The 23597-nt window shown below is 43.8% G+C and overlaps 1 protein-coding gene across 1 annotated transcript in view; it reads left to right on the forward strand.

Annotated features, from left to right (window-relative positions):
• The window catches only part of COL4A5 (collagen type IV alpha 5 chain), a 433650-nt gene that overhangs the window by 316388 nt on the left and 93665 nt on the right, over positions 1–23597 (forward strand). The window contains exons 38-41 of the mRNA XM_078688785.1: positions 12711–12791; positions 15097–15195; positions 15337–15387; positions 15467–15652. Coding sequence (XP_078544911.1) covers positions 12711–12791; positions 15097–15195; positions 15337–15387; positions 15467–15652 — 417 coding nt within the window. The remainder of the gene's footprint in view (positions 1–12710; positions 12792–15096; positions 15196–15336; positions 15388–15466; positions 15653–23597) is intronic.

Raw genomic sequence — 23597 nt, forward strand, 5'->3', positions numbered from 1 at the left:
CGTTTGGGTTTGTCGCATGACTCTTTAAGACCTTTGAGGAGTGTGCCCCTATGAATCCGAAGGTGATTCGGGAATACGAATCGCAGCTGTATGCCACCGAACATTGAAAGATGTCACAGAAGTCCTCCTCCCATTCAAAGTCGAGGACGCTGACCTGTTCTCACTCTCTGGGCCATTCCTGGGACAGGTTTGCATTGCAGTCCAAGTTTTCCAGTTAGTCAAAGTCAAAGCAGAAGTACAAGAAGGCTAAACAAGATTTGCCCCAGTCCCACCACTCTCAGCCCGAGGAGTTGGAAAGACATCAGGGTGCCTCTGTCTTGTTTGGGGTGCTCTCATCCACACCTGGGAGCCACTGCCACAGTTGCATTTGCACCCTGATTTTCTGTGGTCCTCTGTGACATCGTAATATGGTTGTAAATGGGCCCTGTTAATGTTTTTGGCACTGTTCGGCCTTCCTCTGGTTTGCCTTTCAGTCCCAAGAATCCAGAGGCCTCCAGTTGGGAGACCCCTTACAGATCTACTCTCTACACCATCTGTGCTTCCTAAACCTGTTTCAGGTTCTGCTCCAAAGCTTGTGCTGAGTTCCATTTTGGAACCAAAATCTACACTGGTCCCTTTGACATTGAGGCCAGAATCAAAGGACAGCCCTGCCCCAGTAGTCCTTTGCAATTCCGAAAGACACTTGTCTCGACTTCGACTAAGGTCACGTCCCAAAGTTTACTGATGCACCCAGTCCCATCCCAATCCAATTCTGAGAGGACCATAACTTTACTCGAAGTCAAACCCAGTGCTCCAACACTTTTTTGGTTCAGACTCTAATCGTAGTCAACAAGCCTTTGAAGATGACAATGGAGATGAGGTGGATTATTTTCCTCCACACTGTGTGGAAGAAAAGTATTATTGGATTTGTAGGAGGCCAGTGGGTTGGACTTTTTCCTGGACACTGAGTTGTGTTCTTTCTCTGGGCCATCAACGGAAGAGAGTGCCTTCTTTGCCGAGATAATGAAATGTCAGCAAATGTATTGGGTTTACAGCTAACTGCTATGGAACTCAAAACGTATGTGCTGAGAGAAGTTGTGTAACCAGGACAAACTTAATCCAAGTCCTTCCATGTAATAAAGCCCTCACTAAAACCTTATGGGCACCTGGTTTAAGCCTTTTTCTGCTCTGCCTGTGCAATGGTAGGGTGCTAGGTGCCACTGGCCGGTGCCAGGTGACCCAGACTTCTTTACATAGCACCCTACACCAGAATGTTTAGTAGTTCAGGCTTCCGTCATAAGCTGAACCCCAATTTATTTCCTACAATTCTCTCAGATAAAGATTGAAAATTAATGAGACATCCAGGAATTGGATAGTTGCCTTAGCCAGTCTTGCCCTCCAGTCAGTCGTTGACAGCTGTTTGCTGTGGAGATATTTCCATGCTTTGGTTGGTGATATATTGCCAGCAGTCCCAGAGGAATTATAGGGCCAACCTAGCTCAAGCCTGTCGGAACATGCCCCTTTTGACATGGTCACCCCCACGCATTGCCTGGTATTTGATATGATTACGACTGGAACTGCACTGGGTTCCTGCTAACCAGGTCCACAGTTCCAATCTCTTTCCAAAAACTGTACAAATGATTCCCCCAATTGGCAATACCTTTTGCATTCTCTGTAAGTCCCTAGTAAATGGTACCCCTGGTACCTAGGGCATGAGGTACTAAAGATGAGTCTCTCAGGGCTGCAGCTCAAATTGTGTCACCCTAAGAGACCCCTCACCAAACACATGCAAGACTGCCATTGCAGGCTGTGTGTTTTGGTGCAGACCACAGTGAAAACATGACATGACACACATCCATGTGTACACCATATAGTATTTGTAAGTCACCCCTACAGCAGACCTTGCAGCCCCAAGGCAGGGTGCCTAAGATTACAAGTGAGGACATACCTGCATGAACAGATGCCCCTGTTCTGTCTAGTTCAATTACTAGAGAGCACAAGTGAACTGGGAAGTCATCTTAAATATATGTACTGGGCACTGGTCATTATGAAGTTCCTCAGCAACATGATGGCTTCACTGAAATACATGGTGTTTGATATCAAATACCATGTCTTAATAATTCTATACTGATGCAAGTAGTGACGTTATTAAAATATGCACCCAGAGGGCACCTTAGTAGTGCCCCTTGAAAACCTACCAGCCTCTCAGTGTGCTGGCATACCGGTATCTTCCAGCCTGCCACCAAAGATGAGTTTCTGACCGCCTGGAGGTGAGAAACTGCTTCCTCAGAGGTCAGAAACAATGCCTACTCTGGCAGGAGTGTTTATACCTCCTCCTGCAGGATGGCTAGTGAATCTGCATAACAAGGCCAGGGACTTCAAAGCCTCGGCTGCCTTTGATGTCTGTCCCCGGTGGGTTTAGTGACCCCAAGAGTAAGCAGCCCATTGGCTCTACCCTTCACTCCCGTAAAGTCTGTAAATGCAGTATTTAGGGGGGCCCCTGACACCAGGAACTCTGATTCACCTGAAAAAAGAAGAAGAAGGACAAAGAAGAGCTGAAGAAGCGAGAACTGTTGACAGCCAGTGGACTTTGGCGCCAAACCCTGCTTGCCTGAGCCTGTCCCAACAATCGCGACAACCTGACACGTCCTGCAGGTGTGCATCCTCCAAAAGCCTCGGAGGGCCACCAGCACTTTACCAAGCTGTCAGCATCTCTCTTAAAATGGAGGAGCCACGTACCTGCAACCTGCAAGCATTGACTGCAGAACCGAGAGCGCCTTCGATGCACGGGACATGTCGACCAAAACCCTCTGCGCCCGAGCTCCACTGCCCGGGTCCACGAACACCAACTTTACCCCCTGCCCCCATGACACTCACAAACTGAGCCCCCCGTTGGGACCTCGCAGACTTGGCCCCAAGTTCCCCTCGGAAGTCTGTTTCTAGGTGGACCCCTTCTTTACCTACGGTGTAGCGCTCAAGGCTACCATTCCATCCAGCCCCTCTGGATCCGGACATTCTAGGACAGGTAAACCCGAACTGCTGGTGGATCTTGTGAACTTGACTCCCTAGCACCTTAAGTCCTTAAGAGGATCCTTGAAATGTGATTCAAATACCTGTATGCAGTATATGTTTATCTCCCCATGGGAAAGCATTACCAGGTGAAAACACATTTTTGCTTAACTGTAAAAATTGATAACTCAAAAAGTACTTACCCTATTATGAAGTTCTTGGTGTTACAAATATATAAAAATACCTGGTATGTTTCTATATTGGGCTAAAGTTTCTTCTTGAGTATATGTGCCATTTATAGACTCAGTGTATGTGCAACACATGCTTAACACTACCCTCTGAAAAGCATAAACTGCTCATCCACACTACCACAAAAGAGAGCATTTGGGATTATTAAATTAAGCCCTGTAAGCCAATTTGGTACACTGCATAAAACACCAGCTTCCTAGAAAGTGAAGCTCAGAGGGATCTTGCCTAAGGCGGAGACCACATAAACCTGTTGGAGTTGTTGGCCATTCGCCTAGCGCTGAAAGCCTTCCTACCATCCATCAAAGGGATGCTTGTTCATGTTCTCATGGGCAACACCACCGCCATACTCACACAAACAGGGTGGGGTGGGGTTCTGTGTCAAGCTGCATGTTATCTCTGGAGCTGGCTGGAGCATCAGAGCATTTCCCTGGTTGCGAACCACCTGGCGGGATCTTTGAATGCCAAGGTGGGCATGCAGGACCTGGCAGATCATGAATGTCAATTACACCCTGAGGTGTCACAGGGCATCTTCCAGCAATGGGGAAAACCGTGGCTAGATTTTGTGGGCACCATTGAAAACACAGTGTCTAAAACCTTTGAACTCTTTAGTTTCCAAGAAGAATCTTCAGTGGCTGGAACCCTCAAATAAGCTTTACGTTTTTACATTGATTGCTCCAAAATCCATTGGGTGGACGATCAGATCTTTGTGGCGTTCACTGGGGCAAGAAAAGGCAAGGCAGTGCAGAAAAGTATTCTGTCTCTGTGGATAGTCCTCTGACCAAGAAGCAGCCTCTGGAGAGATTGAGGTCCCATTCCACCTGGGCCAAGGCTGTTGCCACTGCGTTGTCCTTGACATCTGTTATACTGCAACGTGGGCATCAGTACACACTTTCATGAAGCACTACCACTTTGACAGCCAGGTCCAACTGGAGGGTCATTTCGGTTTTTCGTCTGAGCCATTTCAAAGGTCTACCACCTATGGAGGCACTACTTTGGTATCTATTCGAAAGCTGCGGACTTTGTGGTTAGATGTATCCATCAGAAGAACATGTTTCTTACCTTCAGTAATGCTCTTTCTCGTGTATACTCAAGGCCATTGGAATTATGCAATTGTGCGGTCACTGCAATTTTCGCATAATTATAGACTTGCCACATAATCCATCATCTGCTGCATAATCTGCAGATTTTAACAAAAGTAATTCTAGCTCAAATAGTTCAAAAAGGTCCTGAAAACACAGCGACATGTGTTGCTACGCAGTGGATGGCCTTTTGCAAAGGTTGACTGGTCACATTTCTGTAGCTCATTGCTGTGTTTGGGTGGTAAACTGGTACTACTGAGTTGCAACTAATGCTCAGACAGTGTTAACAAGTTTTAAAATGACAAAATAATGAAGTAATACTATCACAAAATGTGCTGCATATTGGCGCATTATGTGCCTTTTCTTTCAGTATAATTTACTCAACCCTGAATCATAATTTGACCATCCTATGCCACATAATTCCAGTGGCCCTGTGTATTCTCTATCTAACTGCCTATTCCACACAGTCTTCCCTCTGCCTGGTTCCGTGGAATGGTCTCTTTTTCAATATAAAATGTGCCAATTTAGAGATATGCACACTCGTACCTCTGATTACTGTTAGGCTTCATTTGTTAGAGCGGACAGAGTCAAGAAAGAAACTGAAGTCAAAGTGCAGGGGTGCCTCTTATAAGAAGCTCCATTGTCACTAATTGGGAAGATGGCAGTCGGCTCTGAACCTCATGGCTCCACCGCTGAGTGGGGGCAATGCTGTTGAAATATTCTAGATCCGGTCGGGTGCCCTTGAATATTCTAAAGATGAGCAATCTGCAGTGAGATAGGTCTGGTACTGCCCATTATGTTCACACACCAAAAATAGTGGCTTTTATCAGGTCACCAGAGATCTGAGGAGGAAAACCACTTTAGGCCTGACACAATAATATCTGTGCACTCATACAAATGATAAGATGGCTCTGAGGCTGATGGCTTTAGAAGTCAATGGGCTATCAAGAAGCACCAGCAGACCCACAAGAACATCCATGACATCACTCAGGAGTCTTTTTTCCTGGGTTCCAGACTGAATGAATGGTAGATGCCTCATTAAGAAAGAAATCATTAATCTCATCAGTTTGGCAACAAGATCTTCAATGAATACATGGCTTAGTGTACTGGGGCTGTTCATTTTTAATAATCTCTGTTGTTGATGCACTCTGTTGGAAACACTGATGTTTTTCAAGCTTGTAAAAGTAGCCACCCAATACCTGGGAGTCCATTTAAATGCCTTCCAACATTTAAAAGGTTCTAATTTATCATATGTAGAAGTAGCAATTGTTTGAAAAGTAGGGCCTACTTTGTGGTGGTTGTAAGAAAGTGCCCTCTTTTTGCATGGTCACCCCCACTTTTTTGCCGAACTGCTAATGTACTTTGACTGAGTGTGCCCTGGGTTCCTGCCAAACAGGTACACAGGGCCTATGTTCTTTCCCTAAACAGCATTGAGACAAAACCCAATTGGTACTCTTTGGCCACATGTCAGTCCCTTGTAAATGGTACCACAGGTACATGTGCCACCCTTAGAGGCCCTGTACCTTTACACACACACTGCCATTTTAGGCTGCATGTTTTGGTGCAGGACAAAGTGAAGAGTCGACAGCCCACTGCCGTGGCATAGGTCATCCAGCCCTCTAGATGGCACAAGTTGTACTTATCTGATGTGCTGTGCTGTGCTTTGTGCTTTTTTGGGGGGCACTGCAAGGTTTTGCTATTGGTAGGAGCATGCATTAAAAGAACAAGTTACTTACCATTGGTTGTGATCTTTCTGATGGATACTTTATCAACCTGCAGATTCCTCACTAATCCCACCAGCCTTCCTGTTCTGAAGTTTAATCATTCAATTTGCATAAGGTCCCTAGTTCGTTTTTATAATCGTGTTCTGTCAATCTCAACAGCCTTGTCTCTTGAGGATGTGGAAAAAAAACAGATGAGTAACTAACACCAATGTGCCGGGGTGGCATCTTAAGTGACATGGTGTCATGTCCAGGGTCATTTCAGGAGCCGAGACAGAGTTGTGGCTCTCTCCTGTTAGTGCAAGAGAGCTATTGTCATGTTTCCAGATCCAGTCTGGTGCCCGGAGGGATTTAAAAACTGAGGAATCTGCAGGTAAATGGAGTATCCACTAGAAAAATTATTATTGATGTGTGAAGCAGAGGGAGCATGTAGGTATTGCTGAGAATAGGGAACAGAGAGCAACCTTATAAATAGCATCTTCAGCTTTGACATGGCTGGGTGCAGAGTTGGTGGAAGGGCTCACTGTTTGTGACCTGTCCAGGGAGGAGGAGAGGAACAAAGAAAACTGACTCCAGCAGTCGGGCAATGAGGATTCATTCGTCAACAGTATTGAATGACGTAAAGAATTTTAGATTAACTAAGGCATGAATCCAGTTGTTGGCAGATAGCATGTGAACATCTTTGAGCATGGAAAGGAGGATGAAATTGTTACCGCTTGTTGGATAGAATCCAACTTCATTGTCTTAAAGTAGGTTGTGGGATTTTTAGAAAAAGTTGTAAACATCACTTATATTCAGGTTAATCCATTGATATGTCTTCAGCTTGCGTCAATATTTCAACTTACTGGTGGGCTTGTGCTTTCCGATGCCAAATACAACAAAACCACAACCCCACAACCTTTCGCCCACAACCTCACTTTCCTTTACCTAAAATGGCGGGGGCAATATAACGAAGCCATAAATCGCCTCCACTGCCCACCAAACGACCGTGAATCTGCATACCAACGTGGCCACAGGTCACCCTGACAGAGATAAGGCTTCCTCCTCGCCTCCTGAACAGTTTGAAACCTAATCTCTCCCCTTCCCTCCGAACAACAAAGAGGATGGACTAACTCGACCTGCCCCGGAAAGGGAAGCTAGCTCCCTAAGGCACATCAACAATAGAGATAGGACTACTTCTGGCTCCCTATATGCCACCGTGGTGGCCATCTTTGAATAGTTCACCACTGGAGCGGCCATCTTAGACTAGTCATCCATACCTTTTGCCCACAGTCTACCATTTAGGCTTATGGCACCGCAACTACACAAGCTCCCCACCTCTTCTACCCACGCCTCTTCCGCCATGGAACGCTTGGGCGAGCACACCTACAAAATCATATACCCACCTGAGCTCACAAAAAAAAACGCCAAACGCTACAAACATAATTTTCTAAAGGCACACCCCGAATTACCGTGTGTGGACACCTACTTCTCGTTGACCAACGGTGACACAAACAACGATATCATCTTTTACACTACACGGAGAGCACAATGGAGGAAAGCGTTCCTCTCCACTCTCACTATTCACACTACCAATAAATCCGCTCATGGCCTAACTCTTTCTATCACACCATCCCTAGTCTTCCCAGGCAGAGCCACAATCACCATCTACAACAATGGGACCATTCTACTTCAAGCCAATGATAGGAACCTTGACCGACTAGACAACCTATTCCCTACCTTCTTAGAACACATCGCCAAACGGCGGACTTCCATTCCGCACACATCAAGCTACACAACTCCCCCCAACACCAATACTCAAAATAACCCGCCTTGCCCACCGCAACCTCGGAATGACATACACCCCTCCCATCCCCCCAGTGTTATAGTCAGGATCACACCTGACGTTACCCCCCCGCTCCCCTCACCTACAGACGTAGTTCATTCCCCCCTGCACATCCAACTTACCCCCACCCACCCTTCCCCCCATCTCACACCTCACACGAATCTCGCTGAATCCAACATCACCCGGAGTATTTCTCCCCCCCCCCCCTGGCAGATCTTCTTCCCTCTCAACCCCCCCCCATTCTCACCCCTCACTCCCCCACACTCCCAACTAGCACCCCAGAACTTGCGTCCTCCCTTACAATAACACCCCCCACCTCTCCCCCCCATTACTCACCCCCCACTTCCTTCTTACCACCCCTATTATCTTCGACCTTCACTCATCCCTCAACTCACCGGCACCACCCCCCACCAACGCCCCCACCACTACTTCCTACCCTCCCCCTACGTCACCCACACCCCTCAACTACAATTCATCGCACCCACCGAATACCACCCCACCCTCTTTAACAGCAGAACCCTCCACTAATGCTAGCATACCCCACCCCCCGCCCCACTTTCGCCCACTAACTCCCCTCTCAACGCCTCGCCCCACCTCCCCGCCCCAATTTCGCCCACTAACTCCCCTCTCAACGCCTCGCCCATGGCCCACATCACGAACACTAACACCAAGACACCTCTCGACCTGATCCTATCCACCCTCCTACAACTCAAAGACGAGCTCCGCACCATCAAAGAGTTTCTTCACACACCTTCCAGACAACATAGACCCACAACGACCACCACCGTATCCAACAAACGACGCACTCTCCCCACAGTCCCTCGTACTCAACGCTCTCTACACTGGCCCTCTATCCCCGTCCGCAACAACACCCACCGTCCCCGGCGTGCCCTTAACTCCCTGTCGGACCACGACTTACGCACCCTCCTCCGCTCTTTTGGCCCAGGACCGGTAAAACACATAGCCCCCACTCACCTCCCCATACCTACTATTCTCTCAAATCCCCTTAGGCACCCAACACTAAACATCAGAAGCTCTGTCCCAAACAACCTCAGAAGAGTCCCCCTATCGCTAGAACACACGACCTCCCTTCTCACCCCCAGACTCAAATGCATCCTTCTCAACTGCAGATCGGCCCAGAGACACTCCTCCGACATTGCAGATCTCGTCACATCAATTGATCTTGACCTAGCCATATTGACGGAAACCTGGCTAACTGAAGCCTCCACGCCCATTATGGATATACTAGTTCCCCCCAATTACCACATCATCAGACTCGACAGGACCGTCAAGACGGGCGGGGGAATAGCATGCATTTTCAGGAGCAATCTATCCGTCACCAAAGTCACCTCCCCCTCCCTCACCTCCTGTGAACTCTACTGCCTCGATATCTCCAGTGAGGGCAAACCAGTATGTGCTGTACACCTCATCTATCACCCGCCGGGGGATAACCTCATCTTCTCTCAACAACTCATGGACATTATTACTTCCAACGCCGGTCGGCAGATCACTCAAATCTACCTGGGTGACTTTAATCTCCACTGGAACGATCAGAAAGACACAGTGGTGAATAGTCTTAAATCTTTCCTTAATGCGCTTGACCTCACCCAAATATGCAACAGCCCAACACATGATAAAGGTTCGATACTCGATCTTATCATCGCCAAAGAAGACTCTACCCAACTGGGGTCAATCCAACCCTGTGATTGGTCAGACCATGACATCATCACCTTCTTTATCAATGAAAAAATCAAACCCTCCCCGGCTCAACCCACCAAATGCAAGATCTGGAAAAGGGACATGAAGAATATCAACCCTAACTCCCTACCTCCCCACACCTACAGGCTCCTCCTTCCCCCTGCTGGCGTCTCTGATGTTCAATCATTGACAGACCTCTACCTCGACTCCATGACCTCTATAATCAACGAAGCCGCCCCACTGCAACTAAAGAGAGTCTCCACCAAGAGTTCGAACCCCTGGTATGACGGCAGACTCAACGAAGACAGGCGAGCTATGCGATCGGCTGAGCGCACTTGGAGAACTGATCCCTCATCACTACATCGCAAAAAGCTTAAGAACAAGAGAAATGCCTACTTTAGGAAAATCAAGCGTGCGAAATCTGACTTCTTTCGCCTCCAGCTTGACCAAGCGAAAAACCGACCAAGAAAATTGTTCGAACTAGTAAAAAGTCAAACAAAGCCGCAACCCTTACAATCAAACAACCCAACAAGCGATATCCCACACAGTGAAGACTTTTCCGCCTTCTTCAAGCTAAAGACCGACAACATAAGAAATGATCTCCTCAATGATGTAAGCCAACACCCTGTCATCAGAATGTCTAACGCTCAGCCAAAAAACAGCGCATCGTGGGCTTCCTTTGACGTCTACTCAGAAGATGCAATACTCAAACTGCTCGGTACCCTAAAGCCCTCTAATCACCTCACAGACCCCCCCTGCCTGCTAACGCGGTAAAAGACTTCACCACCATGCTCCTCCCACTCTGGACTAAAATCATTAACAGCTCCCTTCAACAAGGTCTCATCCCTGACTCACTCAAGGTGGGGCAAGTCACGCCCATACTCAAGAAACCCACAGCGGACCCGTCTGACCTAAACAATTACCGTCCCATCACAAACATCCCCACCTTGGCCAAACTGCTGGAAAAATGTGTACAACTTCAACTAACAAAACACATTGACAAGTTTGATCTCCTCAACCCCCATCAATCAGGCTTCCGAGCGAAACACAGCACGGAAACGGCCATGACTCACATAATTGATGACGCCCACCAAATCCTTGATCGCAATGATTCATGCCTCCTCATCCTCCTCGACCTTTCCTCAGCTTTTGACACGGTCAAACATGAGAACCTCCTTGAGCTGCTAAACACTAGAATGGGTTTATCCGGGACTGTTCTCAAATGGTTCACTTCCTTCCTACATAACTGGTCTCAGAAGTTCAAGATAAACAATGTGTTGTCCTCGCCTGTGCCAGTCGACTTAGGCGTTCCACAAGGATCCTCCCTTTCACCCACACTGTTCAACCTCATCATGGAACCACTTGCCTCCTTGCTCCAAGCATCCAATGTACACTTCCATATGTATGCCGATGACACCCAACTCTACCTAAAGGTACAATCCCCGGATGATATCAAACTCCTGAACTACACTCTCACAAAGACCCAATCGTGGTTGGCCGACAACCACCTCAAACTAAATGCTCTGAAAACTGAGTTCCTTTTGATAGCACCCCCTGCGAAATCTACCACCACCCAACTTTGGCTCAACCACTTAACAGCACTCAATGTCCGGCCCACCATCGTGGACTCCGCGAAATCATTGGGTATCACACTTGACGCAAAGCTCAACATGCAACAGCACATTAGCAAAGCAACGAAAGGAGCTAATTTCCAAATCAACACATTGAGAAAGTTGAAACCCTTCCTCCCAGCCAAAGACTTCCAAAATGCAGTACAAGCCCTCGTCATCCCCCGCATAGACTATGGAATTGTGACCCTCAGTGGTCTCCCTTTAGCAACAACTGCACCCCTAAGAGCCTCCTTGAACGCTGCCGCGAGACTCATTACGGGCTCAAGAAAACACTCTCATATAACCCCCGACTTGAAATCGCTGAAATGGCTGCCCTTTGAAGCCAGAATACAACTGAAAATTGCTGTGATGACACACGCGGCTGTACACCACAGTGCACCTAACTACCTCACTCAAAAGCTAACTATATCAGGAGGGTCGAGATCCAACAGAAGTTCAAAAAACCTACTCTTGAAACCTCGCAGATTCCGGAAGGAAAAAACATACAAACGCTCCTTCTCAGGAATGGCGCCGAGGATCTGGAACGCACTCCCTCCCGAAACCAGGCTTATCTCCTCCATGGCCTTCTTTAAGAAAGAGGTGAAAGTCATTATGATGGCTAAGTTCACCTGAACTTTAATGTCTGTTCCTCAGTGACTTGTGCCGCTTGGGTATTACTGGTTTCATGTCTGTCTAATGTCAAATAATGTCATATGTTGCATGATCTAGATTTGTCTATTCCTCGTGTTTGCCACAATTACATGATGGGCAGTCGATCCTTTTATGCTACTCACTAAATATCTATTATTAGACTATTCATGTTAGCCTACTGTATATCGAGGTCCCTTCCCCTTGCTCCCTGTAACTTTTAGATACTTATAGCATAAGTTCTCCTGATTTTTATTGTAGTTGTATGTAAGACTCAGTATCGACTTTTATTTTCGCTTATCTGATTGTTTACTGACATTCTATTAGAACATGACTGCTATCCGATCATGCTACTGAAGTTTATATTGCACCCAATATTGTGTCGCGTCACCCTCATGCTATCGTGACCCCCTGTTTCTGTGAAGCGCTCTGATATCTGTAAAGATCTTGTTCGCGCTATATAAAACTCTGAATAAATAAATAAATAAAAAACAACATTTGTGCAAATTTGTTTTTAAATTCAATATATTGGGCACCTGTTGTTCACAAATTCATAAATATTTAATTATTTAAAGTTGCTGAAAATTGATATGCAAAGTGGAAACATGGAATTCAGTTTAAAGGTCAGACTTTATATCGATGAGATACTGGGTAAATAGTAGAAGGCATTTGAGAAGTCTCATTATGGTGCTGTGAACTGTTACCAACGAAGCAAATTTGTGTAATCCTTAGCTTGTTGCCCAGAGTAGATCATGTATGTATAAATGAATTCATGTTTCCCTGCCAAATGCCTGATTAGTGCATCAATATTTTGAATTTTGTTGCCTTCGATTCTATGTTGATTTTTAATTTACTGTTATGGATTTACTTACATTCATTTCATTTTCAAAAGGTTCACCTGGCATTCCAGGATCGAAAGGTCTTGATGGATTACCCGGAGGCCCAGGAGGCCCTGGTGCACCAGGCCCCAAAGGTAATGACAGTGGTCTTCAACCTTTTCTGTAATAATAGCTACTTATGTTCAATAAAAATCACCCGAAGCTACTAATATTATAAGTGTTATAATAGTGACCACACCAAACAAGATAACATTAGTGGTCACTATATGTAAGATTACTAGAAGAGATCACTTCAGTGTATCAGGCACGGTTGCCAGCAGTAACGTAAAAAAAGGTAATAATATTGGTAATAAGTCTCCTAAACGCTGCATGATTTATCATTTAAATATCAGCTTTAAATATGTTTTTAAAATTCAGGCAGTTTTCTCCACTCACATCTCATGATTTCTGAAAATATACAAATTTGCGGTATTAAATACACACTCTTCAATGTGGGTATACATATATTAATTCAACCAATCAAAAGCTTCTAATTTAGTAGGCTAGGCTGCACACAGAAGAGCTATTTACAGGTAGCTGGTGAGCTACCGGTAGCTCACGAGCTACTCCCCATAGAAGTCTGGACTAAAGTGTCATGAAGCACAGTCCCCCTGGTGCTTTCTTGTACAAATTATCTTTAAAGAAATGTTTGTTGTAGAAAAAAAACTAGCTATTGCTCTGAGCATATCTTTTAATTTTGTCACATGTTTTTCAATGGCAAAACATTCTAAAAGTAGAACAGTTTTCTAATCCAAACTAGGTACAGCTTCTTCGTAAGAAAGAGCCAGAGAATCCTTCTTCAAGAGAGGAATGTCAAAAATGAAAAGTATATGGTAAACAAAACCGAATTACAGGAAGAACAGAAGCGATGATAATGAAGTTAACCACAAATGTGATTACTCGTACCCTTCTGGGTTATGACGTAGTTCACCGTCCAACCTGGTATAGGAGAATGGCTACAAAAAAAAGGATGCCTTATTAATACTACATGGGGTCTTGAAGCAGCTATTAGCTCCGAAGATCCCATTCTCTCTGAAAAGTATCATTAGTACCGAGAAACTTAAAACGGTGGGGAAGCCATAAGGCCCGACCATAAATAGGTTGGTTCATTTGGACACATGAATGCATCAATTCAGTCAACCAAAACCAATTTCTGTAGCCAATGTCATGACACAAGGATCCATTTATCCCCTCACTTATTTGACAGATCCATACAACCTTTGCATAAACTTTCTAAAATCAAAAGGTGTGGAATTTCACAATTACGGGGATGACAGAAATATGTCAAACTCAAGAGTGATTACTTTCATGACTCACAGATTTTGAATTACCATTACGAAGCCATTAAACTTTAAAAAAAACAACGCTAGTTAGCACTAAACACAAAGAAATTCAAATTATCCATCACAAAATACAAAACTGCCTTAAAGAAACAACCGATTTGTTGTAAATTGTTTGTGCAAGAAAGTTGTCAATTTATAACTCAAAAGGTTAAAACCTTTTGGATAATATTCAATACTTACTTTGACTTTAACTGGTCATAAGTGTACCAGCAACTAATTTTCTGAATGTAAAGAGGAACCTATCCTATCAAAGGAACATAGAGCAGTAATAACCAAATCCGAGTATAGATTCTATTACTGGAGTGCTCTATTTGTAGCTCAACTGAATTAACTGAGATTACAAACATTCAAACATCCACCTAAAGGATGGTGCCAGGAATTTGAAGTGGACACCGAATCTAACCCTACACTGGCTATCTGTGCCCAAGGTGATTGTACTTTAAGAGGGCACAGTAATGCATAGAATATTGTTTTTGTTGGACAGTCATTAGTCTGTCATGTCTTCTGTGTAGGTCATGTCAAACAGACAATAGAGGTCACCACATTCTTAGTTAGAAAGTTGCTAGTGGTTTCAATTGAACTTACATAAAGGACAATCCTATTCACAGAGCTAAAGCACGTTTGGATAGCCACATGCACTATCAGTGATTTAAATATAGTCATACAACAACAATTTACCCTTTAGTATTCACAATACACAATCTTTGACAGACTGCAAATGGGACGTATTGTATTGCACGCCCTCTCTTTTCAGTTACGCTGCACATAATATTTGACCCGCTTAGACTCCATTTTCCCTTTCAATGCTCATGCAATAGAATCTAAAGATGGGTCTTTTTTTGAGTAAAATTGGGATCAACATTATTGTTTAATAAGATTATTTCCTGAACAGACGTTTAATTTCATTGTTCATTGCCACTACATTAATAATAGCATTATATTTCTCATTCAGGGTTTTCTATCTATGTTTTTAGAAACTACATAAGCACCTTTAATCTCGAATCGTGTTTGAACTAGGTGGCCTTTTGACGGAAGATTTTTTAATTGTTTTTTGCAGGGGACTTCGGCCGTCCTGGTCCAACAGGTCCCCCAGGTGAAAAAGGACAGCCAGGTCAAGATGGCATACCTGGGCCAGGTGGGCAGAAGGGTGATCCAGGTGAGGATTTAATGTTATCCACATTTTTCTTCATTGCTAGAATTGTCATCAAAAGCACAAGTTCCTTCTTTTATGTTAACCAATAAAGTTTTTGGAAGAAGCTCATGAAGCATTCTGACAGTGTATTTTATTGGTCAACAGGTCTGCCAGGGTTTGGAACCCCGGGTCTTCCCGGTCCACAAGGAACACCAGGTAATGTTAATACAAAATAATTTACTTCTTGCAATACAGTGTAATGTACCTTTATTGAGCGGTTGTCTTTTTCTTCAAGGGCCAAAAGGTGAGCCAGGATTTTCAGGCTCACCAGGAAGTCCTGGATTTCCTGGTTCCAAGGGTGATCAAGGATTCCCAGGACTGCCCGGTCTTCCAGGTGTTCAGGGCCCCCCCGGTCAACCAGGCCCACCCATGGAAGGCCCGAAAGGAAGCATTGGTCAACCAGGACCACCAGGAAGATCAGGTATGACCAGAGAATGCAAGCAAGACAATGTTAATGATGCTATGTTTTTCTGCCACATTATTCCTTATGAACCCCAAACAAAAGTCAGATTTTTCATTGGCCTACATTTTAATAGACACCTTCATATCTTATTTCCATGAGGAATAAGGTATCAGGGTTAAGTGCTAGCTGACATTAAGTTTGTATTACAACCTATGTTGTAGGAATGCCTGGCAGGAAAACGTAATATCTTCTTTTCATTGCTGGTCACATCTCAGCATGATTCACAAAATTATCTAATGAGCACAAAATGGTCTGATTTATGTTTACGCAAAGTATGTTTTCTATTCTATTCACATGAATGATTTTAATCTTCACTTAAAAGAAGTCTTTTCCTGAAGCACAGACTCAATTCCATGTTGGCACTTGGGGTTTTCCGCATCTCAGCGTCACATGCTGCACGAAATGTTATTTCATCTTCAGTAGTCAAGTGGATACTGCACAACCTCTAGTACTCATCTGTTTATGTTTCTAAGTTGTTTCTTTGGTCTCGTAAGCTTTGCAAATGGTACCTTCCTAGTAAATGGAACATCACTGGGCCTCAGTATCAACTGGTAACGAAGAGCTGCCTTTTCAGCTAAAAGCAATAGTAAAAATAACTAAAATGTTATTTAATTCTAATACCTAACTTTCACCTATAAAACATACGTTTTTTTGACCAGGTTTCATGAACTTCTTTCCTCAGCTGACATTACTATAGTCAGTTCAGACAAGCTCTAAGTCATATTTCTGATTAATAGACACATTCTATTTACTTCCTCACTATTATTGCTTGAGATTCAGCTTTGAAGGTGTGTGGAGGATTCAAACTACTAAGAAAACAGAATCAAATTTTAAATATAAATGAAGAAAAATACTTCATTGTACAGCACCTTATTTATGGCTGAATAGTTAATTGATTGATACTTTGCAGGTTGATACAAACTATGCACTACTTACATGCAAGAGATAATAAGAAAATACCAGTGATATTCGGCTCAGCAATGTTCTCTCTGTAATGACAAATATTTGTTGCATGTTCTATATGTATTGCATAGTTATTATGCGTGTGTTCAGGAGGCGAAACCAAACTATTCTCACAGTTTTGACATTAGCCACTTTCAGCCTGTTTCATTTGGTGTTTATTATAGCTAGAAAGCTCACCCACAAACAAAATTATTCCATTTTGCCTTTACCTTTCCTATTAAGTTATTAAAGCACTTAGTGCTAATTTGTTCTAAATATTTTCACCTTATATCCTCTGTTGAGGTACTGTTCATGTATTAGCCTCTGACTTGATAAGTGCTAATTCTCCTTTGCTCTTCCATTTAAAGATTTAAGATTGTTGTCTATCATTCCAGTATGTAACTAAAGTACAGACAAGTAGCTGAAATATCGATAAATTGATTTTTCAAGATGCATATTTTGTGTGTGATGTTGGAGAACCCCTTTTAAAATAATTTCTGGTCGCTGTTGCCCATTCGCATCAGCATTGTTGAGTAGCAGTTTGGTTTCCGCCTATATTTAATTTCAGAAACACTGAGCTAAAACCAAGTCCATTGGTCTTCGCTCAGTGTTGTAGTTTGTGACAATCTCTAACAATTTCCATATTTTTCCCTCCATCTTTGATGACGCTGGACCTTGGTGAACTTTGAATACACCTCCCCAGGTCCTGCAGGTTAGCTCTTCATTGATGTATTAGGATGTTTGCATGAACAATAGTGCAGTTTTAATTCAATGCACTCTTTTTCATTGATGTACTAAAAATTTGTGCCAGGGGAACATGGGTATGCCAAGTAATTTTGTAGAGTTTTGCTTTGTTTGTGAAGCAAACACCATAGCCCGTAGGAACAAAAATGGTTAGGTGAGACCAAAAAACGATGACCAACTCCGCGTGTGTGGGGAAAGTATATGTAAATATCACCGCAATACCAGGTTTTGTGGTGATAATTCTGCATTTCGGGAAGCCATATTCTGACACATTACTATAGCAAATCCTTCCTCTCCCTCTCTCCCGCTGTTTGTAGAATGGAGAAGGGATCTGCGTCACATAAAATATGGTGCATGTGTGAAATGAGCACACTTAAGAACTTGGGATGGACTGACTGTCATAATTGACCGTTATAAATTAGCATGTTACGGTTGGGTACAATATTGTTGCAGTGCATGATAGAACTCCTCTTGTTGCATCTACTTGTGGCCTGTCATAAACTGCAGCGAAAGTAAAATAGAGGTTGAGAATAATCGCGTCTCAATGTTTAAGAAGTGTAACGCTTTTATTTGCATAACCTATATATATATGAAAATATACATATTATTATTTGTGCAAAAAAGACAGACCTGCTAAACCCTCTAAAGTCTAAACTAGTTTTTCAGGAAACATTTACAAATGTCAATTTCAGTTTGTTGTGTGACTTAGAACTATCCGCTATATGTATCAAGCTATTTAGCATTCGCAAAGGCCGAAATTCTGCGAATTTCGGCCTTTGCAAATGCTAAATAGACAAATGGAATGTATCAAACAAGTTTGATGCAAAATAAGGATTAGCAAAATTTGCTAATCCTTATTTTGCAATTGCACTTAAGGAATTGCAAATTTTGCGATTCCTTAAATGCAATGTATCAAACAAATATTATGGAAAAAATGCCATTAAGGATTAGCAAATTACCACCAACTTCTAGTTGGTGGTAATTTGCGAATTCTTATCAAAAAGCTTTTTTGAAAAAAACTAAAGGTGCCATATGACGCCCATACATGCCCTTAGGGCATGTATGTGCGCCATATGCCCCCAAATGTCTTTTTCAGGGGTGCAGCAGGGTGTTCTTGAGACACCCCTGCACCCTTGGAAAAATCCCTAATTTGCGATCAGCAAATTGCTAATTGCAAATTGCACTTTCATTCCTATGGGCCTCCTGGCCCATGGAAATGAAGGGGTAATTTGCGAATGACAATTTGCGAATCTCAAATTAGGAATGCTAAGGAATCGCTATTGGAAAGCGATTTTGTACATACATACCGTTTTGCATTTCCTAAATAGCGATTCCTTAAAATTCGCTATTTAGGAAATGCAAAATGGTTTGTTGATACATATAGCGGTATGTCATAAACAGCCAAGAGGGGGGTCAATATATCTTAGTTAAGAATGCAATACACAAATGCATAGTTATGCTCATGAATATAAAAAAATACAAGATACTTAAGCAAATGTATGTGCATAAACACCTAATTGCTTTGTATTTAAATATGCACACAAATACATATTTGCTTTTATGTAGTATGGTTGCGTAGTACGTGTGGAATTTTAAGAAATTGCATTAATATACTGCTCAGTATGTGCTGGGTTAGATTATCACATTTTATGGGATTCATAAACAATCTCATGGGTGCTCTTGGCAATCTCTGACAGTTATTTCTGGCACTACTACAAGTATGCAATGTTTACTCATTCAGATTTTCCACTATGTAGGGAAAAAGGTATGAGTAAATCATGCAAAAAAATATTTCCTTAAATTCATTTATTTTTCTTTGTAGGGAAATGTGGTTTTTCTGTGGGCAGCTCTTCCTCTGCAGTCTTTGCTTTCTCACTCTGGAAAATCAGTAACACCTATTTTTGCAGGAACACATTTGTGTGTGTTTTGGGGAGGAACTAAGCTGCAAAATGCCTGTGAATACTCACAAAACTACCAATGCCTATTGCTTTTTGCATCCATTAAGAGGCCCCTGAACACCATCCTTTTTGCCGCAACTTGCATTTAGGGTTGTGGAAAATCAGCCATATTGCAGTTTTGTCACCATCGTAACTGAAGGTCCTGCAGCCTAGCCAGGCACCGACTGAAACTCTTTTGCCCTTCAACGAAGCCCTCACGACACACTGTTGGGCACTTGGTCTTGCACCCCTCACCCCCAAGTGAACCGACAAGTAGTCTGTTCCCCATAGACCTGCCCTTGGTGACCCAGATTTTTCAACCCAGCCTCTGGAAGCTTGGTGGTACTGGCATCCACCAGTAGAGTAAACCATAATACCTTCCTAACCACTCCTCCTGACAAGGAGTTAAAACTTGTGTATACCTTTGGTAAACACATGCTTTCCTCTGCCAGCTTTGCTTTGAGAAAGGTTAGTACACCTGTCTGCTTGTTTGCTATACCCTTGCACTTTAGGACATAGTTGGTGAGATGTTACCCGTGGTCCCAGATGAATTATTTGCCTCCTTAGCCCAAAGTCCTTCTCCAGGCATGTGCAGGCATCCTTAATAGAATTGCCTTTCAGGCTTTCAAAGGCTTCCACCTGTATGCTGAAAAGGTGAACTTGGCCCAGAGCATTGTAAGGAGATCCGAGCCATGACCTGCCCTTTGGACTTTTCAGCTTAAGTCCAGCAATTACCCCCAACAATTTCCCCTTTTTTAAATATATGCAAAGGCATTCGCATGTTGTCTGCAGTGGTCTCTGCTGCCTGCACAGCTGGCCTTCCACCTATTTTGGGTTCAGTCTAAGGGCCCAACAGACAATGTCCTAGCCATTATCAGGGGCGACACAAATCTCCTCAGACAACAACCTCGAAAACCCTTTAGAGTACCCTGAACTGCACACAGCTATTCTGGATGGCAGTATCTGCCACTTTCTTAAGGGTGGCAACATATTACTTACACAAATGGGCCCTGCAGATGTCCAACAGCATTACATCCTGCCATTCCTTTTCGCCCTAACTGCACCTCCTAACTAAAACAGACTTTTTTTTTTGGAAGGACCACATGTCCGTTTTATGTAATAAAGTGCAGGCTCTTATGGCCAAAGGAGCTATAGAAAGAGTTCCAAACTTGGAAGTGAGGACTGGTTGCTATTTCCTCTACTACCTCTACTACCTCTCGCCTATACTATATCTTTGCTCTCTCATTGCATTCCTGCGTAAGAACAATTCAAAATTCATGGATCCCGGAGGCTGTATGGTGGTGTTGGATCTGCAAGACGCTTAGTTTCACATCACAGTCCGGAGGCCTACAAGCTCAAGTTAGGCAACAAGCACTTTCAGTTTGCTGTATTCCCTTTGGAGATCACCAGGCAACCTTGTGTGTTCACAAAGTTTATAGCGGTGGTCGCTGTCCATCTGCAGCAATTAGGAGTACGAGTCTTCCCCTACCAAGACAACTGGTTTTTGTACATGGTCTCTCCACAGTTAGGTGCAGACCACGTTTAGACAACAGTGAACCTCTTGATGTTATTGGGGTTCCTAATCAATCGGCCGAAGTCACACCTGACTTGTGCAGATGCTCCCTTTCATCAGAGCCATCCAGAATACGGTGCATTTTCGAGATTTTCCTCTGGACCAATAATTCCAAGACATTTGTGCTGTGATCTGGATGCTTCAGCCTTGGTCCTGGGTCTTAATAAAATGGCTATGAGCTTCCTCCTACATCCTGTTCAGTGACCATGCTGGATGGCACATGCAAGAATTGTAGTGGGGGCTGAGGTTTCAGTGGACTCGACACCAAGGAAACTTGTCAGATTCCATCGAGGTTTTGGAGGAGACTGCGAAAGATCTGCAGTGGTTGCTGCGCGACTACAATTGGACCAGCAGCAGACCCCTCTGTACCCTATCAAGAGTTTAACTTGGTGACAAAATGCATTGCTCCTGGGTTTGGGAGGTCATCTGGGAGTAGTGGAGATGAGGTCATCTGGGAGTAGTGGAGATGAGATCACCTGGTCTCTGGTGGAACAACCTCCACATCAGTTTGCTGAAGTTGCGGGCGATTTGCTTGGCATGGAAGACCTTCCTGCCCTCAATTAAGGGGAATCTCGTGCAGGTTCTCACAGACAACACCACAGTCATGGCCATCTGCAACACGCAGGCCAGACTGAGGTCCTGGGTCCTGTGCCAAGAAGGCCTGCCTCTGAAGCTAACTGAGTCATCAGAGTATTAGCCTGGTGATGCACCACCTTTTCAAGCAGGCAAGACAGCAAGCAAGCTGGTGAAACGATGGATGAGCTTGTCGAAAGACTTGATATCCTCATTAAGCATTTTAAGTTCAACAAAGTCAATGATGAAGAAGCCATACGTTCCAGAGTCATGGTTGCCTGTCTGACTCGTTCAAGTGATGTATGCTGAGAGAGATGCTCAGTTTAGAGAAGGTACTCATTGCTGCAAGAGCAGAGGAATGTGCAGATCAACAAGGTACTGGACCACGAATAGAGCTACACCCAGAGGTGGCACAGGGCATCCAACAACAATGGGGAGAACACTGGCACGATCTCTTCGCCACTGCCGAGAACGCTCAAAATTAGCACACTTGAACACTGGAGTTTGTAAGAAGACTTTCTCTCAGAGACGCATTGCACATAGGGCGGGGTACAGGGCTCCTGTATGCCTTCCAGACCCTTACCTCTAATGCCTTCTTCTGGAGGAGGTCAGGAACAACAGGGCCAATGTCATACTAGTGGCTCTCTGGATTGGGCCAGGGGAGTGTGCTTCCCGGAGCTTCTGGGTTTGAGCATCTCTCGTCTATCAGGATGCTTTCACTGGCAGGACCATCTGTCACAGCAGCAGTGCAGGGTCTTGCACCCAAGCCTGCTCAACATGCACCTCCATGCGTGGAGATTGAGCAGCAACAGTTGATCTCCTTTGATCTTTTTCCTGAAGCCGTGGTTGTCATCCTGGCAGCCAGATGCCCTTCCATGAAATCTGTGCATGCAGGGCACTGGGATAAGTTTGTGGCTAGTTGTGATATCCACCAGTTGAACCTGTTGCAGGCAAAACTGTTGGATGTGTTGTTGTTTGTTTTATCTATGGTCGCATCTAGGTCTGGCTCTGGGCACAGTTAAAGATTACCTGTCAGGGCCCTCAGCCTTTTTACAGTTGCTGAACCAATGGTCCTTATTTAAATCACCGGTTTTAATGTTTTTCTTGAAATTTGTACAGCTTCCACCTAAGCCCTTTGTTATCACAGTGGGACTTAAATGTGGTTCTTACTTTTCTGATGTGTACCACTTTTAAACCAATGCACACTTGTATGTTGTGCCTACTCACTTTAAAAACGGACTTTCTGGCTGCGATAACATCCGCGCAGCGAGTGAGTAAACTTCATGCCTTTTCAGTCCAGCCTCCCTATTGCACCTTTTTTCTGGACAGACTGGTGTTAAGGACACCTAATGCATTTCTAGTGAAGGTGAATTTTGGGGCTTTCTGTATTGTCAGAAATCACAATCTATGCTGTGCTGTGACATCTTGACTGTAGCCATGAACATCATTAACAAATTTGACAGCTGTTATTAAAATACTGACATTTGAGCAGAAAGCCCCAACTTCAAACATAGGCCCCATTTTAGCAGCAGTACTGAAACTGAATAAACATGCACTTGACCAAGTACCTTGAAGAACTTGAATTGGCGCTTGTACTTTTGTAAACTTGTGTTGCAGGGTTGCTAAAAATGATCCTTGACTTTGCAATGGCCTGGAGGCAGCCAAAATGAGGAACCAGAGACTGTTCATTGTATTTTTCTGCCGGAATGATGTTTATTGATGCACCACTGTCGGTGATAGAAGGTATGGAGCAACCATTCACCTTAAATGTGATCTTAGGGCACAGTCCGAATACATTTTGGTGTTTCAAGTGGCAATCTCTCTTGCCCTTTAAACATGGCTCATGCCTGCCATTCCTTATTCTGTGTGTGCAGTTTTATACTGCCATTCAATCTGGCAAGCTAACCTACTTTAGAAGCCCAATCCTTCCTTTTTATTACATGTAAATCACATCTAAGGTTGGCCCAAGGTAGCCCTGTGGGTAAGATGCAATGTATTTAAATGGTAGGACCTATACTTTTGAGTTATTCATGTCCTGGTAATAAAAAACTGCTAAATTAATGTTTCACTACTGCAAGGTCTATATTTCCTATAGGTTAACATGGGGATTGTCTTAAAACATATTTTAGTGTAT

Source organism: Lissotriton helveticus, chromosome 4_1 (genome assembly GCF_964261635.1).
Source record: "Lissotriton helveticus chromosome 4_1, aLisHel1.1, whole genome shotgun sequence".
Taxonomy (NCBI): Eukaryota; Metazoa; Chordata; class Amphibia; order Caudata; family Salamandridae; genus Lissotriton; species Lissotriton helveticus.